General features: G+C 29.6%; 2 protein-coding genes across 2 annotated transcripts; one reads left to right on the top strand and one right to left on the bottom strand.

Moving 5' to 3' along the window:
* Positions 1 to 1,708: 1,708 nt before the first annotated feature.
* Positions 1,709 to 4,082, top strand: LOC101497472 (large ribosomal subunit protein uL5-like). Its single transcript, XM_004510376.4, has 5 exons — positions 1,709 to 1,849; positions 1,932 to 2,039; positions 2,117 to 2,159; positions 3,088 to 3,283; positions 3,735 to 4,082. The coding sequence occupies exons 1-5, from the start codon at positions 1,847 to 1,849 to the stop codon at positions 3,928 to 3,930; spliced, it is 546 nt and encodes a 181-aa protein (XP_004510433.1). The 5' UTR covers positions 1,709 to 1,846; the 3' UTR covers positions 3,931 to 4,082.
* A 1,833-nt stretch (positions 4,083 to 5,915) lies between these two features.
* On the bottom strand, positions 5,916 to 11,923 carry LOC101497807 (phospholipid:diacylglycerol acyltransferase 1-like). The gene is made up of 6 exons (XM_004510377.4): positions 11,118 to 11,923; positions 9,447 to 9,669; positions 8,985 to 9,268; positions 8,158 to 8,470; positions 7,569 to 7,828; positions 5,916 to 6,796 (listed from the first exon to the last, which is right to left on the bottom strand). The coding sequence occupies exons 1-6, from the start codon at positions 11,597 to 11,599 to the stop codon at positions 6,313 to 6,315; spliced, it is 2,046 nt and encodes a 681-aa protein (XP_004510434.1). The 5' UTR covers positions 11,600 to 11,923; the 3' UTR covers positions 5,916 to 6,312.
* Positions 11,924 to 16,749: the final 4,826 nt, after the last annotated feature.

The raw sequence follows: 16,749 nt of genomic DNA, 5'->3' as shown, positions 1-16,749 counted from the left end.
TTTTTTTAGTTATATCTAACACATTGTCATATTTTTTTTTTTTTTTTATCTTTATTGTGTTTGTATTATAAAATATTTATCAAGTCTATTGCTATTGTATTTTTGTTTTAAATTTATTATGCAAAAGATACAAAATAATTGAAGAGAAATCAATTGCTCGGCAATCACTCCAATATAAGAGAGATTGAAGATTGTGAATCAAACTTCACGGTTGCTCTATTGTTAGATACTACTCCAATATTTTATGTCATCTTTCTCTTCATAATCACATTTTTGTTTAATTTTTAAAAGGAGAAAATAGGTGTATACTACAAACTTCTCATATTTATTATTTGTGTTAGAAAAATATGTTTTTATTATATGATAGTAAAATCAATATAATAATCAAAGTAATTATTATTATTATTATGAATTGTAAATTGTATTAAAGAAAAACAAAAAAGATAGACGCTCATGTGAGTGGAAGTTCAACATTTGCAACAAGTAAAATACACACTCTATCTATCGATCTATGGAATTCAGACACTGTTTGTCAAATGAAGAGATGCTCATGTATCCAAAAAGAAAAAACAGAAAGGTACTCCGTGTCACCTAAATTTGTAAAGATAATAAAGGTAAGTGTAACAGCTATGTTTGATCACCGTGAATGTGGATCCGAGTATAACAAAAAACACAAGGTTGTGACAAAAACTAAAATATGGATGGATCCACAAATAGAAAAATTCAAATAAATAATAAAAAAGGCTGAAATAAATTAAGACATAGAGAATAAATGCGCCGTAATAATATGATTGACAAATAAAAAAAATTATCACAATAGTAATGAAGTTATTGATAAAATTTATACAAACTTTAATTTAATAACTCAAAAGAAGAAAAAATTTCACTCACAATTTTTAAAAAGAATATATATTTTATTTTATTCAATCTATTTTTTTACTGCATATGTGAGATACATATATATAGATATATATAGGAGGAATGAGTTGAGTAGTAGAACTGTATAAGGAAAGAAAAACCATGATAAGCTAACGTTAATATTAGTGTTACATTAATTTTTTATAGTAATTGTTTTGTCTAATCTTATTTAGATAATAGTTATAAAACAATTAAAGAAAAGTCAATAAATCGACTAAAACTGCAAGCCTATTTTAAAAGTTGACAGTTTTTATCTGTTATTCATATTTTTGAACTAAAAAACGACAATTTGATATATTTTAAATGACGTGACATACAAATCTATGTTATATAACCATCTAAATACATTAATCATTCATATGTTACTAATTAAATTAAAAATATGAAAAATTTATAAAATTGAAAGCTAAACTTTTACAGTATTTTATTCAAATTTGATGAGTATTAATCATTATATATCATCGTATCATATATAATATTATTTAAATCATTTCACATTATAATTTTTTAGTTAAAATATTAAATAAAGAGACGAAAATGATCGACTTTTAAAAATAAATATTAAACAACTTACTAAATTATTAAAAATAAAAAAATAAATAAAACTATAATTAAATTTATATTTTATAAATCTATATCTTATTAAATTTAATTGTATTTTTGGCATCTCAACTTTAACTATTCAAATCGATCAACTATTTGAAATGGACTATCAAACTTAACGTTTATTGAATATTTGTGCAATCATTTTACGAACTAGAAGTCCAACCCGTGAAAACCCGAGTTACTTAATAATGAAAGTAATAAATAAAATAAGGGGTATTATAGTCAATGTACATAAAAACCCTAACCCTATTCCTCGACTCATATTCTCTTTCATCCTCCGACCTATTTTCGTTGCTTCTCTCAACAAACTCGTCCAATCCCAATGGTACGCTTCTTCTTCTTCTTTTACCCTTTCTCTCATTCCTTTGTTGTTGTTCGGTTCTAAATCGAAATGCAATTTATAATAGGCTTCGGAGAAGAAACTTTCGAACCCCATGAGGGAAATCAAGGTTCAGAAACTCGTCCTTAACATCTCCGTTGGTGAAAGTGGCGATCGTCTCACCAGAGCCGCTAAGGTTTTTTATTTTTTATTTTATTTTTCGTTCATTTATTTGTTTCGTGTCTTGTTTATTATCATTTTTTTTTCTAACAGGTGTTGGAACAGCTCAGTGGCCAAACCCCAGTGTTTTCAAAAGGTTTGATTTAATTGCTCACTTAATTTGATTTTTCACTTTTAAATAAATATAATAATATAATGAAGGACTCTGTTAAGTCATGCTTAATACTTGCATTATTGATTTGTTTTTTTATTTATATTTATATATTCACTAGTTTTAATGATGTATAATTCATAGCTGCATAATGGAGTTACTAGGCATGTAGATAAATATAATTGATTTAATAAGTTGTTGTATGTGAATTTGATTACTGATATGATTGTTCAGAAGTTGAGGAATTTGATTAAATTATGCTCCGAATGAGAATTAAAAGTATCGGCTCTATAATCGAGTCATCAGCAGGAGTCCTTTTGATGGCTGCCTGACTGCCGCTTAGAGCCTAAATGAAACTACCAGAAGAAGATCCTTGAAATCCCTTTGGTTGTTTTCAAGACACAATTATCTGGTGAAATTATTGCATTTGTATTCTATGTTCTATCTATATTTTTTGTTGAAAATTTGAACCAAGTAAATCAACTTTTGTTCACTGAACTTTATCTCTTACATATAGAACATGAGATAGTATTTTATTTTTGTAGTTTAAATTGTATTTAAAGAAAGGTGCTTTAAACTCAGCATATTTGATTTGATGTTTCTTAAGGGGCGGATTCATTTTTTTCTTCCAATTTTTGGGCTCTAAAACATGATTGAAGATAATGTAATGGTTATTTATTCTTGAAGGGTAAAATGCCTTAATGCCACATGTTTTGAGTTAAAATAGTTTGTGTTGAAGTCAAGTGTTCTCCCTGTTGATATAATCATATTATCTTGTTACGACCATTCTTCAAAATATTAATATCTACTACTATGTAACCAAATATAAGCAAAAAAGAAAGTTGATAAATCTACTACTAGATATTGTGGCTGTTTACAGTTTGTTTCTTGCTTTTCTTTTTCTTATTGACAGCAAGATACACTGTCCGTTCCTTCGGTATTAGAAGAAATGAAAAGATCGCATGCTATGTCACTGTTAGAGGTGACAAGGCAATGCAGCTTTTGGAGAGTGGTTTGAAGGTGAAGGAATATGAACTGCTGAGAAGAAACTTTAGTGATACTGGGTGTTTTGGCTTTGGTATTCAGGAGCATATTGATTTAGGAATCAAGTACGTTTGAAATCGCTTATATTTGTGGCTGAAATAAATGTTACTTGTTACAGTTATTATTATGTTGTATGTGAAGCTGTTATGAATTTGTAACAAATATGCCTTCTTTATGTTAATTTTTTTCTAATCGTTTAATTCTACAAAAGGGAAGTGTCTAATGTTTTCAGTCTACGAAAGGGGACTTGTTAATATCACATTGCATATTTGATTAGAAATTTTGAGTTTATCTGGTTTTGTATTATTTCGCTTTAAGCTAAAAATAATTGGAATTCAGTCTATGGTTTCATTTTTGTATTTTCATCGTCTACATCAATTGAATTTGGTTTGTTGTTTCCTATTTGCATATGATGCTTTTGCAGTTGTAATTCACTTATTATTCTAAACTTCCGATTTCTATATTTTCAATTGTGATGAAGTTTGCTATGTTTATGATAAACTTTGTTTGTCTCAGGTATGATCCTTCAACTGGTATTTATGGAATGGACTTCTATGTTGTTCTAGAGCGCCCTGGTTATCGTGTGGGACGTCGTCGTCGTTGCAAGGCTCGTGTTGGAATCCAACATCGGGTCACAAAGGACGATGCTATGAAGTGGTTCCAGGTGAAATATGAAGGTGTGATCCTCAACAAGTCACAGGCGATTGTTTAGTTATATAGGCTAAATTTCTTAATTATAATATGATGTTTAAATTTATTGAACATTTTTGTGTCTGGTTATATGGACTGTGTAAAGGTATTTCTAATCCTTTATTTTTGTTGTCTCAATTATGGATTGAATATTCTAAGTTTTGCATTCATCTATGTTTGGAGAACATGTTTAAAATTCTTGCATTTTCTTTTGGATTTATGGTCTTTTGAGGGTGTAATCTCGTATGTTTACGCTGGTAGTCCAAACATTTAGTGTCGTTTAAGCTATTTATGTGTAAATTTGATATTGCATTTGGGTTTAATATATAACCACATTTATATGGAGAAATTGAGATAGTCAATTGAAGGGCCAAATTTTCAATCCTCTCCTTTGGATTGGTAGAGACATGATAGGGTGGGTAAAGTATAATATAATACTTGATTCAATAATATGATTTGATAGAGTTGGAACAAGTTGTGTTTTGTTCTAAGGGTTTGACTCTCAGTTTAAATCAAAAGCGATGATAAAATAAACGTATATTTCATCTATTTGATTTGATTCGCTTCTTTGAGATGATTCACCACGACCACTTGTTGCAGAAATTAGCATTCTCGCATGGCTCGTTGAACATAAAATTCAGTTCTCAAGACGATTGACGTTGCAATGTGCGGCCTTAATTGCTTTGTTCCCGGCATAAAGCACATAGATGGAGGGGGTTCCAAGCGTCTCTTCGATGACCCATGGATAATCTTCTGAGTACAGCACTTTTTCACCTTAATGAGCCACCATTCCACTTCTTCCCGAGAACAAGAACAACAATAATGACCTTCAGAACACTATCAAAGAAGACTAGTCGTCGCAGATTCACGTGAGCAACCGCTAGAAGACTGTCAATCACCGTATCAGAATCCTCACAAAAAGTAAGGAAAGAGGAAAAAAATAATGACTTTTAATTAGGGGTGTTCAAAAAAACCAAAAACTGAACCAAACTGCCGAACCGAACCGAACCGAACTGCTTTTGAACTGAACTGGTTTAAGAACCGAACTGTTTTCGAACTGATTTTGTAAAACCAGAACTGAACCGAACCGGTTTTTCAATTCAAAAAACCGAACCGAACCGGTTTTTTGTTTAAAAAAACCAAAACGAACCGGTTTTTATTTCAAAAAACTTGAACCGAATTTTTTTTTAATCGTAATTAGGGGTAATTATGAAAATTTTGGCCTATATGAACAAAAAAATTAAGTTAAACCAGTTCGGTTTGGTTCAAAATAGTAAACCGGTGCACCACTTTTATAAACCGGTTCGGTTCAGTTCTTTGAACTGAAAACCGGTTCAGGTCGGTTTTTCCAAACTGAAAAACAGTTCGGTTCAATTTTCAAATGGTTCTAGTGCAGAACTGAACTTTGCCCACCCCTACTTTCAATCCTTGCCACATCATCAATCCCTACCCACCCCTCTCCTCTTATGAACCAAACTTGTCCTTTTTTTTCCTTACCTCATCTCCCCTCCCCACCCCTCCATTAAAATTCATTCCTTCTCATTCCTTGAACCAAATAAACCCTTAATATCTTTTAAAAAAAATTTCTTCAAATACATGATTTATATGATAAATTTATTAAAAATACTCCGACCTAAATTTTAACTGTGTAGGTTATAAATTTTATCTAGAGATATAAAAATCAAGTCAAATGATGCAACAAATTTAAAAAAGTAACCCAAACTAATTAAACTGGTTTGACTTTTTTCCGTGTTCCATTCCAAAGCAACGAGATAATCAAATTATATATATATTTCTTTTATTAGTCATTTTGATAGTCAAACATATTTTTTCTTAGTTAATTTGGTCATTTTAAACCATAATATAAATTACTAACAAAAAAGACACACAAGTATGTCTTGGTAATTTTGGTACATTCATAAACTATATAGACGACAACTCACACACCTTAAGAAACCAAAATAACTATTAACTTAATAAATAAGAATTATAAGACATGCACACAACTACACACAAAATTAGCCTATCTTATAAAACAAAAAATAAAATCAATATTTTAAAACATAGAATGAGTCAATAGACATAGTAAAACTATATCACATATCTAACATCTAATTAGTGTGATATTGCAAGTTTATTGCTACAAAATTTCAAAACATTAAAGCAAAAAATGTTGTAGAATACAATTAGAAGTATCCATGACCATTAAGTATCTGACACAAATATGTAAGTCAATCACAATTTTCGTACATTTGAAGTGTCCTTGTTTCCTCTTTCACCACTCCATGGAATCTGAATTTGATAAGCAGAACCAGAAATTCTGAATGCATCTTATACTGCAAAAAAATGTATGTGACAATAATCTGGTCTTTGTTGCATTATGGATTATGCTTCACTAACAATTTCACAAAGGTAACTTGATTCTATCAGACCATTTAAAGATATCAGAATAAACCCTATCACCTCCCAACTCTTCCCCTTTCGCGCCGGCTGCAACCCTCATAACATCTTCAATCAACGCAAAGTTTCCCATAATATCGACATGAGCACCACTTTGTGTTCCTCTTCCTTCTAGCAAGTTGGCCGGAGGAGAGTGATCGTATTCTCGAACATAAGTTCGAATCCCTGAAGGGTTGAATCTTGTTTTTCCACGCCAAGCTTTCGCACACATGAAGCCTGAACTTAGAACCGGAACAGTCTCGTCACCATCAACAGTGTAGACACCGTCTTTTAGACAACTAACTTCGTCGCCACCATCTGCTGTTGGATCAATTTCGAAAGGAATGTAACACTCAGCAAAGGGAGATAACTTGTAAATATAAGCTCTTTCGGTTGGTAGGCCAACTCCATATAGAGAAAAGATTTCCATATCAGGAGCATTTGGTAATCTGTAGATATTTTAGAATTGTAAAAGGCATCAATAAATTGAAAAGATAACCATAATAAGAAACCAAATGAAAGTAATACATTTTACTTAGAAAGATGATCAATCTGAAGGATTCAACTATAACAAATACCTAAATTTTCTTTGTCCATATTCACAAATTCATAATGGATTATTTTATTTGGAACATATTAAGAGTTGAGTTTGTTTACTTTGTCAAAAACATTTTTTGTATTCATTTTTTAAGATATGTGTTCATTTTACTTGCTAATAAAATGAAGAGAGATACTTGAATGACAAGAACATGAAATGCTAGTTAGGGATGATGTATTTATGAAAAGAATTATTTTGGCATTTTCATTGTTTCCGAAAATGCAAACAATTATTCACTTCAAGAGTCTCTTATTTCCTTATTAGCAAGTAAAATTAAGACAGTTTAGAAAAAGAAAATAGAAAATATTTACAGAAGGTGTATGAAATACTGTGTTTGGTGTAAAGTTGGCATACATTCCAAAGCACATTTAACTTTAACGTAACTGATGTGGCGGACTAAACGGGCATATCGCCTTCTTCAATGCCAATCCAAACACACTATAAGACACTGTCAACCAATACTTGAGCTTGCAAATATGACCGATATACATCATGAACACGTTACATTTAAAGAGCTATCTTTTGGAGCAGCACCACCAAAGCATGCATTCAGATATGTATAACAAGAATAACTGATCCAATAAACTGATAAATAAGAAAAAATTACAGAAGAAAAAACTCACTTTGTTTCCAAGGGGTTTGACCAATATTTGTAGTGTTCATATTTAGGATCATCTAAATTATCAGCAATTCCATAAGAGAAATGAGCACTACCACGCGCCATCATTTTTGGAGCAACAAATTGAAGCAGGTCTATGATTGCACTAGCTGTGTAAACTTTATGTTCTGCAACTGCTCTTACTCCCTCAACTCCCATGTCATGGTATTCAGTCCACACATCGCGACAAGAAGTATTTGCAACATTGGGACCCTTGATTGCACCCTGTTAACAAGAAACTTGGTATTAACTACAAACAACATACACAATTTGAAATGACTTATTTGAGTTTATCTGCTGGCATAAAGCCATAAACACTTGTGCCACTGTTTGGGAGAGCTTTTAGCTTATATTCATAAGCTCTCCACGAGGACTTATGAAAAAGCTAATAACTTATATGAAAACAGTTTGACTTTATTTTATTTTTTATTTAGCAATAGTTTAAACAAGAAGCACTTATACTATAACTGCATAATTAATCTGTTTATCCAACCAGGACCTAAGAAAATTGAATAAGATACATCAAATTCAAGTTTCAAGGTTAATATGCTCACCCGAAAGTCGTCCATCTCAATATTTGAGGGATCTGCCTCTGCGATAGCTTTGCCAAATGATATAATTCTTCCATAGTTAACAACATTTGTTTTATTTTTCTCTTGTCCTGTTAACTGCGTATTGTCACTGCTTTGCTTTGTCGTGTTAAGGCTATTGCCCGCCTCTGGTGACCAATCAAGACCACCCCATATGGTGTCCCCTCCTTTTGGTATCATTGACATTGTTGAGTCCCAAGAGCGCGTCATCCTCATAACATGTTGCAACGTTTGAATGCGAAACATGTCGTTATCTATAAAACCTGGTGCAATTGCCCTTGTGACATTAACAAGAAAAAACCAAATTCAATTTGAGATACTGAATAGCTGGCTGAGCACCCAAAAAAAAGTGTAGCATGAATGCCAAATGCAATCAGAATTTGCTTTTCCAATTCAGATCAGTAATCGGAAATACAGAAAATGGTCACATGGTTGCTTACTATCCAAAATATGTAATTCAAAGAAGAAATTTTAAAGAGAGGAAAAGAGAGATCTTAAAGGTGTTTGTAAAGTATAACTGATTTAAACAATTGAAGAGAATAGATAGTTCATACAATTACCTGATTATAAGCAACTTTTTGGAAGAAAAAAAATTGTCCTAAATATAAGTATCATTTAAAATTACTAGATACATTTTTTTTCAAATATACCTCTTATTGATAGTAATAATTTGGTTGAGAGAGGAAAAATCAGAGTTGGACACAAGGATATTTTAGTAACATTGATACAAAATAGACACATTAAATTCATTGTCAAACCTAGTGGCTAGCCTTGCCATAGAGAAGATTTACCTAGCAACAGCAATATCTCTGGCTTCAGCTGAGAAAAGTCCCGCTATAGCCTTTGGAACACCTAAAAATGGTCCACCAATGTTTACAATAGCCTTAATATATTTGGAACACCAATCCGGTCCTCCTCCGCCCCCCATTGGAGCTGGTGCTTCAACCCATTTCATGAAATGAAGAAAATACAAAACCCCCATCGAATGTGGAATAATAACCGCCTTATTTCCACCATTAGTTGCAACCATAAGTTCTATGTTGCTTTTTATCCGACTTAGTGTTTGATCTCGCACCTGATCAATTCATTTATTAATTATATTAATGAAATGAAAAACATTCAGCAAATGTTTTAACATTCAGAACATGTGTACATCCTTTTTTTTCCTCCTCTTCTTGCAAGTGTGCATAATCAATGTACTTATTTGTGTTAGGCTTAAAAACTCCATGCAAAATCAATTAAAAGAATAATACCTCGGTGTTCTGAAACGATATTCTCCAATCATATGAAGCCATATACATAGTTTTTTCTTCGTAACCAATGCGTGCCAAGTTAGCAATAAGGACGGCCCACACAAAGTATCCTGCTGCAAAGTAGTCAGCAGCTACAAGTCCAGAGACGGGCCTAACTCTTATGTTGGGCGGATCCAATCCTGTTTCATTGTCGAGCGACATGTGCTCCACCCAGCATGACGGTCTGCAAAAGATCGTCGCACAAAAAATAGGAACTCAATCACAAGAATCAAAGACATAGGCAAAGATTGCAAGTTAAAAATTAAAAAGAACAGTTATGAGTAAGCATGAAGTAGCATCTCAAACAATTCGCCAGTGCCTACACTCCCTACGGAGTACAAACATTTCATATATAAAACTAGTGATAGTGAGCTATGTTATGCGCCCTATCTAGACCATGAGTTAGGATTATCATTTCTGCTTGGAAAACCTTCAATCAATGTGTAATACAGATACTATTTGTCTTACAAAGGGAATGAAATTAATGTCAATAAAAATTTTTCCATGTACTTTCATGCTGAACAGTCCTTCCACTCACAAAGGATCATGGAAAAGCGACGTGAATTCTTCCAATCAATCAAGCACTCACAATCAGCACTTACCACATTAAACAGGTCCAAGTTGAACTTTGAATTTATGTAATTGAATATTTATCTTCGTAAATGAAGATCAGAATCAAAGGTTTAGAGGAAAATAGTGATCTAACACTACACAAGACAAATGTTGATAAGTTTAACTGCAGTGTAAAAAGTTTTACACTATTAGCAAATCACAATCAATCATGTGTGTGACTTTAGAAGTATTTCTGGTGAAAGTCTAACGTTTTTAATGATATGACGACTATGATAGATTGATGGAGTAAAAACTTTTGACACCGACAAGATTAAAGCTTTCTGATGACAGGTTAATTCCAAAAACAATAAAAATAACTGAAACAACTCCAAGTCTCCAATGAGAAGTTCAAGCAAACAATACCATAAAAGAGAAGTTCCCTTCCAAATCATCTTTCCAATGTCTCCACCAATAACTGATAAATTTTAACAAATCCAACAACCTAGCATTAAATTGACAAGTTTACTGAATAGTTTACTCACCAAATATCGTTGAGGGCCTGTTTGGATTGGCTTACTTGAGCTTATTTATTGACATAAGCATTTGTAAGGTTGTTTGAGAGAGCTTATAGAAACAACTTAATGACATATATATAAGTGATTTTCAGCTTAATTCCTTAAGCTCTCTAGAATAGCTTATGAAAACAGCTTATAACTTATATAAAAACAGTTTAACTTTATTTATCTTTTGTTATAGAAATAGCTTATACAAAAGTTTTTATATCATAAACGCCTATACCGTAAGCACTTAATTAAGTTGTTTATCCAACCTATTCCCATATGTTAAAATTTCAACTAATTTTAATCTACTATCACCAATCACCATCTTCATCATAGTCAATCAATTCAAAAACACAATACACTCACAAACAAACCAATACCAAAAACCACAAAACATAGCAAATCCCAAGCATCATCCACAAACCAAACAAGATAGAAAAAAACAGCATCAACGTCATCAAATCATGATAAACAAAAAGCAACACAACCAAACAAAGCTATTAACACAAATATTTATTACCTTTTGTAAACTTCTCCAAAAGTACCACCCCACAACCTCTTCCTAAACAACCCTTCAGCACACTGATGACCCTCCCATAGTTCAAGTCCACCAGTAACAATCCCCGGAACAAAAACCACCGGATGCTTCGCAGTAAGCCCTTCTTTTTTAAGTTTAAGGCCAGGTGGATCAGGCATAGGACCAGTTATAGCCTCAGTCACATACTGAGGAAATGAAGCAGGCATAACATTGTACATAAACAACAAAAACCACCACAAAGTGCAAATGCAACCAACAAACCAACAACAACTATCAACACAAGACCACTTACTCTTCTTCAACAAAACATCAACACCATTCTTATTCTTATTCTTCTTATTCTTTTTGTTCTTATCACTATCATCATCTTCTTCTTCTCCTTCTTTTCTTTGAATTTTTTGTTCTGAATTATCACTCTGACCCTTTTCTGTTTCCGGCCCTTTTCTTCTTCGGATCAAAGACATGTTCCTTAAAACGCTTCAAACAATCAAACCCAGATTCTCTTTAGGAAAAAAAATCACTTTTTTTTTTCGGTTTTTTTTTTTGTTTGTTAATTGTTTTGGGGTTGGAATTTTGTTGGGTTTTTGTTGCGTAGAATTTGATGGGGATATGTTATTTGAGTAAAAGATTGAGAATTTAAGCGGAAATGAAGATATTGTGAATTAGAATCGAATTGGGTTAGTGAAAAAAAAGGGTTATGTTTCTGCTGAAGACCAGAGTAACTTGACCCAAATTATTTAGGATTGAATTTAATATATCCCACAAAAATATAAACGATTTGAATTTTATAATTTTTCTCTCTTTTTTTAGTATAAAAACAAATATGGGAAAAAGTTTGATCTCTCTTTTAAGTACTCCTATGTTATTTCATTGTTTCTTTTGAGTTGTCATATACATATATATATATATACATATATATATATATATACATATATATATATATACATATATATATATATATGTATTTTATATCAAGAAAAATTATAGTGTACACAATTTATTTGTAGATTACAAAAGTTATTTTTTTTAGATATACGTATCATAATTTTAATTTTTTTTATAAAATTCATTAACATTCCACTGCGACTGAATTTTTTGTTTACAAAAATAAAAATTTATTTCGATAGCTATTTAAATATAAACAAATCTTAAAGTTTAGAAACCATTGACTAACATTAACATAATTTAAATTTTAATCTTTAGTTTCTCAATAAAGCCTAGCAAATAAATAAATTTGAAACTAATTAGACTTGAGTTAAATACAATTATAAGTAGACCTTTAAAAACACCATCAACTTAATAATCAATGAAAGTGAATTTTATTTTTATCATTGATATCTCTATCACTAAATATATCATCATCTGATACCTTTTTTGTTTATTTTTATAATTTTTAACTTTATTAATTATTTATTTACTAACTTATCATTTATTAGTTGTATTTTTTCTGTAATTGTAACAAGTAAACAGATTATAAAAATATTAACTAATTATCAAGAAAAGTAAAATTATTAAACAATGTTGTAACGAAGGAGATCTTATTTAATAATATAAGTATTTTATATTAATATATATTTTTCTAGGGAAACAAAATGGTGGTAGATATGGAACTTTGGAGAGGATTGGTTGTGCAGCCTGTGATAATTGATTTGATGGGTTGGTGAGTCTGAGACACAGACAGGGTTATAATATATGACCAATTTTGATGACGTGGCTTAATTTATGTGGTTATTTATTTATGCTATTATTTGTATAATTAGTGGGCCATGTTATTTTATTTTTCTATAATATTCCTCCTCTTCTCCATTGCAAATGCATTTTAATTGGTAGTAGTGTCTGTAGGACCAAAAAAGCTTGATAAAACGTGATTTACATAACATAATTCATGTGTGTGATGCTTGCTGCGTTCTTATTTATAAATAAAAGTAAGAAAAATATGATGTAATTAATTCAAAATTCAGATTTAATATATTAATTTATCTATTTTTATTTATAAATAAGAATCGAACGATGTTTTTATTTATAAAGAAAAATGAATTACTAAAAGTTTATCTATTTGTTCTAAGTGTATCAATTTATTAATTCATTTTTGTTTATAAATACTTATTAATAAGAATAGATAGAATCTTGACAACACAACTTTCAAATTAGAATATAAGTTTAGACATTTAACATTTATTTAAGTTTCATAAAGTTTGAGATATTAATTTATGTAATTGTATTAAGAAAGATACCTAATTTTGTTGGAATTTTTTATTATTTAAAAAATAATTAATTCCATCTAATTACTTTTTTATTTTGAAACTTATTTCCTATTATTTAGTCATGTTGCCCATTAATCAACAACCTCGTGCACTACTATTCCTCTTTTGCAGCTTATTAAATTATTGTCCTTCTGTCATTAAGATAAACATAACAACAACATTACACATTAAATAGTTAGAAAGAAATTCAAAGGTTGTATGTTCAAATGACCAAAACAATGCATCTACCTTATATTTTTTTCGATTACATTTTACATCAGATAGTTGAATAAATTTGTTTATTGTTCTAGAAATAACATAAATCAAAATAAATTTATGGGATTTCATATAATATAGACAAAATAAATAAATTTTATATCAATAAATTTAGTTATTTAAACAGAATGTTGAAATTTAAGATCAAATTAGCAAACACTTAATCTTTTTTTAGCACATAGAACTAAAAAACACAAATTTATCAAGAAAAAATAAAATCAATGTAGCAAAATACCAAAAGAAAATAATTAAAGAAGGTGGAAAACAAAAGTAATTATTCAAAAAATTTAAAGCAACATAAGAATGAAAACAAAAATAATATAAAGTCAAATGCAAAATAAAATGCATCACATATATATTGACATATCATTACCTAATGATATGACTCTAAAAGTACTAACCAACTTAAATTTGAATACTTCAATTTAGTCATTTCAAAACTCATTTTCATACTGCCACAACAAAACAAAATTTAATTCAAACTACATTAAAAAACTAAAAATAGAAAATAAAATAGGAAGTGAAAAGTAATATTGATGATCTAATGTGAGAAAATTGCATCTTTGAAACACTTTGTTATTGCAAATCACCACCCTCATGCATCTTGTTTCAACAAATAATTGAAATAAACAACAACAAAAAAACTAAATAGCAAAAGAAATTAACACACAAGAAATAAAGAAATATTGGCCACTAATTTATACCACAATCAATAATTCCATAATAGTATTTTTAATCAAACACCTATATAATATAAAATGACACTGAAACAATAAAATAATATTATAAAAAGCATTGTAATCCAAAAATTATATCCACTAAAGTAAGTTGCTTCTTTTTTATTCCTTCAAACTATTATTTCCAAGGTACCGGTGGCGCGATTATTTAATTATAGGGAATTGGCAAAATGACTGTAGCACGAAAATAGAAATAACTCAATTACTCTTATCTTTTTCCAAAAAATAAAAAGAAAATCTCAATTACTCTTATCTATCTAGAATTCATTGTTAGGATATCTATATAATTGGTTTGGAAAATAAAAGTGGTAAAATTATGTACTGAATCTCCACATATATTGCTTTAAAAATTTAAAATATATATTTCACCATAAAAAAAAAATAAATAAAGTAATAGAAACATTATAATAGATAAATACTCTACTTAAGTGACCAATGTCAAACTTACCATAAAATAAATTTTGGTTTATTATTATGTATAAATGTATAGATAGACTAATATTCTTTCTTTACAATTAATTATGATTTATTAGTAGGCAGGGTAGGTTGAAAAGAAGAATTCAATTGTTATTAATATCACTACCCATGACTATAGTTAGGTAGGGTTGTGCAAAAAAATCCGGTTATGAGGCCCAAATTCAAAATCGGATCCAAATTCATTTTAAATATCCGGTTAAAATCATATAGTTATAATTCGGTTTATTTAAAACCGGTTAGATAACCACTTATGTTTTATATTTGGATTTGGTTTTTAACCGGTTTTTATCCACTACCAATATTTTGTTAATTTTGAGATTTTATGTCTTGAAAAAAATTTGAAAATTTTTTTTCGAAAAAATATCAGAAAAAATAAATAAAAAAAACTTTTTTTTCTCAAAAAATTTTAAATCGAATTTTTTTTCGAAAAATTTGGTGAGAATTTTTTTTAAAAAATTTATCGAAAAAATCGATTTTTTTAAATAACCGATTTTTAAACTATGAATAAATATTTTTTTAAAAAATAATCAAATTTTAACCGATTTTGAAAAAAAATCGATTTTAAAATTAAAATTTTCAAAACCGGTTGCTTAATTATAAACCGGTTATTTAACCATAACCAATTTTACAATTGGTTTTAAACCAAATAATGGATTTGGTTATAAATTTAAATCCATATATTAGTTTTAAAATGAATATGGTTTGGTTTTTTAAAAAAACCAACCATGAACAGCCCTAACTATAATACATGTATTTTTTTTGTACCAAACAAAAAAATAATAATACATGCCGTTTTTTCTTTCTTTCAAGACTTGAATGCATGTTAATGGATCAATTTTTGCAAGACAAACTCATAGGCTGCAAAGGTGGAAGGGCCCTATGAAATAAGGCCCAAAAATATATTCCTAAAATAGTCTACCAAAGGGGATTGTTATGATTTGGGTTTGATTAGGTATCATCAAGTTCATCATGTCTCAATTCATATACTTTATCATTTTTGTACAAACCATAAAAGTATGATTTAGAAAGTAGGGGGAAATGAAGAAGCACCTGAAAAAATAAAAATAAAAATAAAAATCAAAGGTATTTCTTGAAATAAAACAGAATAAAGTGATTTTACCTTTATAAAGTTTTTGTGTTCATGATGATAAGTTACTTTGCAATCATTTTTACTATTCCTATGATATGATTCAACCGACAAATTTAATGGATATTTTGTAGTATATCACATATTCAAACCTTCACAAAATAGATTTTAAAAACAAAAAATAGTTTGGTTACATTAAGGGGCTAGTTTCACACAAAAGTCACAATTCAAATGTTTTATGGCTACCAAAGTGTCATCGTTGGAAAGCATCAATTGATGTATCTACAACACCTCCACAAAATTCAAATATTATCTTTGATCTTGGAAGAGCAGCTTCATTAAGAGTTAGTTAAAACTCCCTTGAAAGTCAATTAGTTAATTAGTTGTTGTTAATAAATAGTTATATAATTTATGGACTAATTCTCCACTAGCTGTATATGGAGCAACTAATGTATTTATTTAATTTCAAAGATTTGATTATCTATCACTCATATGTAATTATATTTTGTAATCAATTTTTACTATAATATCTTAGGATTTATACGAGCTTTTCTTAACAACGGTAAAAATCATTTTCACTATATAGTATATATTACGTTTATTTGTGACTATGATCGATTAAAATTATTGTCTATTTTAAAAAAAAAAAAATTATTTTTGATCTTTAAAGAGATAATAAATTTCACAATAATTAACCCACACAACTGTAACACGTCAAATTTGAATCTGTGATAAGACATCTAACTTAACAATATCAATATTTGTCAGTAAACTATGACTTAAAGACGTCTATT

Source organism: Cicer arietinum, chromosome 7 (genome assembly GCF_000331145.2).
Source record: "Cicer arietinum cultivar CDC Frontier isolate Library 1 chromosome 7, Cicar.CDCFrontier_v2.0, whole genome shotgun sequence".
Classification (NCBI taxonomy): Eukaryota; Viridiplantae; Streptophyta; class Magnoliopsida; order Fabales; family Fabaceae; genus Cicer; species Cicer arietinum.
This window is presented reverse-complemented; position numbering and strand designations above follow the sequence as displayed.

Bases quoted from the DNA above. Each gene is read 5' to 3' on its own strand.
- LOC101497807 (XM_004510377.4), bottom strand. From the start codon at position 11,599: ATGTCTTTGATCCGAAGAAGAAAAGGGCCGGAAACAGAAAAGGGTCAG. The intron at 7,829-8,157 runs GTGAGCATATTA...TCTTGTTAACAG, and splicing joins TTGAGATGGACGACTTTCGG to GGTGCAATCAAGGGTCCCAA. The intron at 6,797-7,568 runs GTGAGTTTTTTC...AAATATCTACAG, and splicing joins TCAAACCCCTTGGAAACAAA to ATTACCAAATGCTCCTGATA.
- LOC101497472 (XM_004510376.4), top strand. The intron at 2,040-2,116 runs GTTTTTTATTTT...TTTTTCTAACAG, and splicing joins GTCTCACCAGAGCCGCTAAG to GTGTTGGAACAGCTCAGTGG. The intron at 3,284-3,734 runs GTACGTTTGAAA...TGTTTGTCTCAG, and splicing joins CATATTGATTTAGGAATCAA to GTATGATCCTTCAACTGGTA.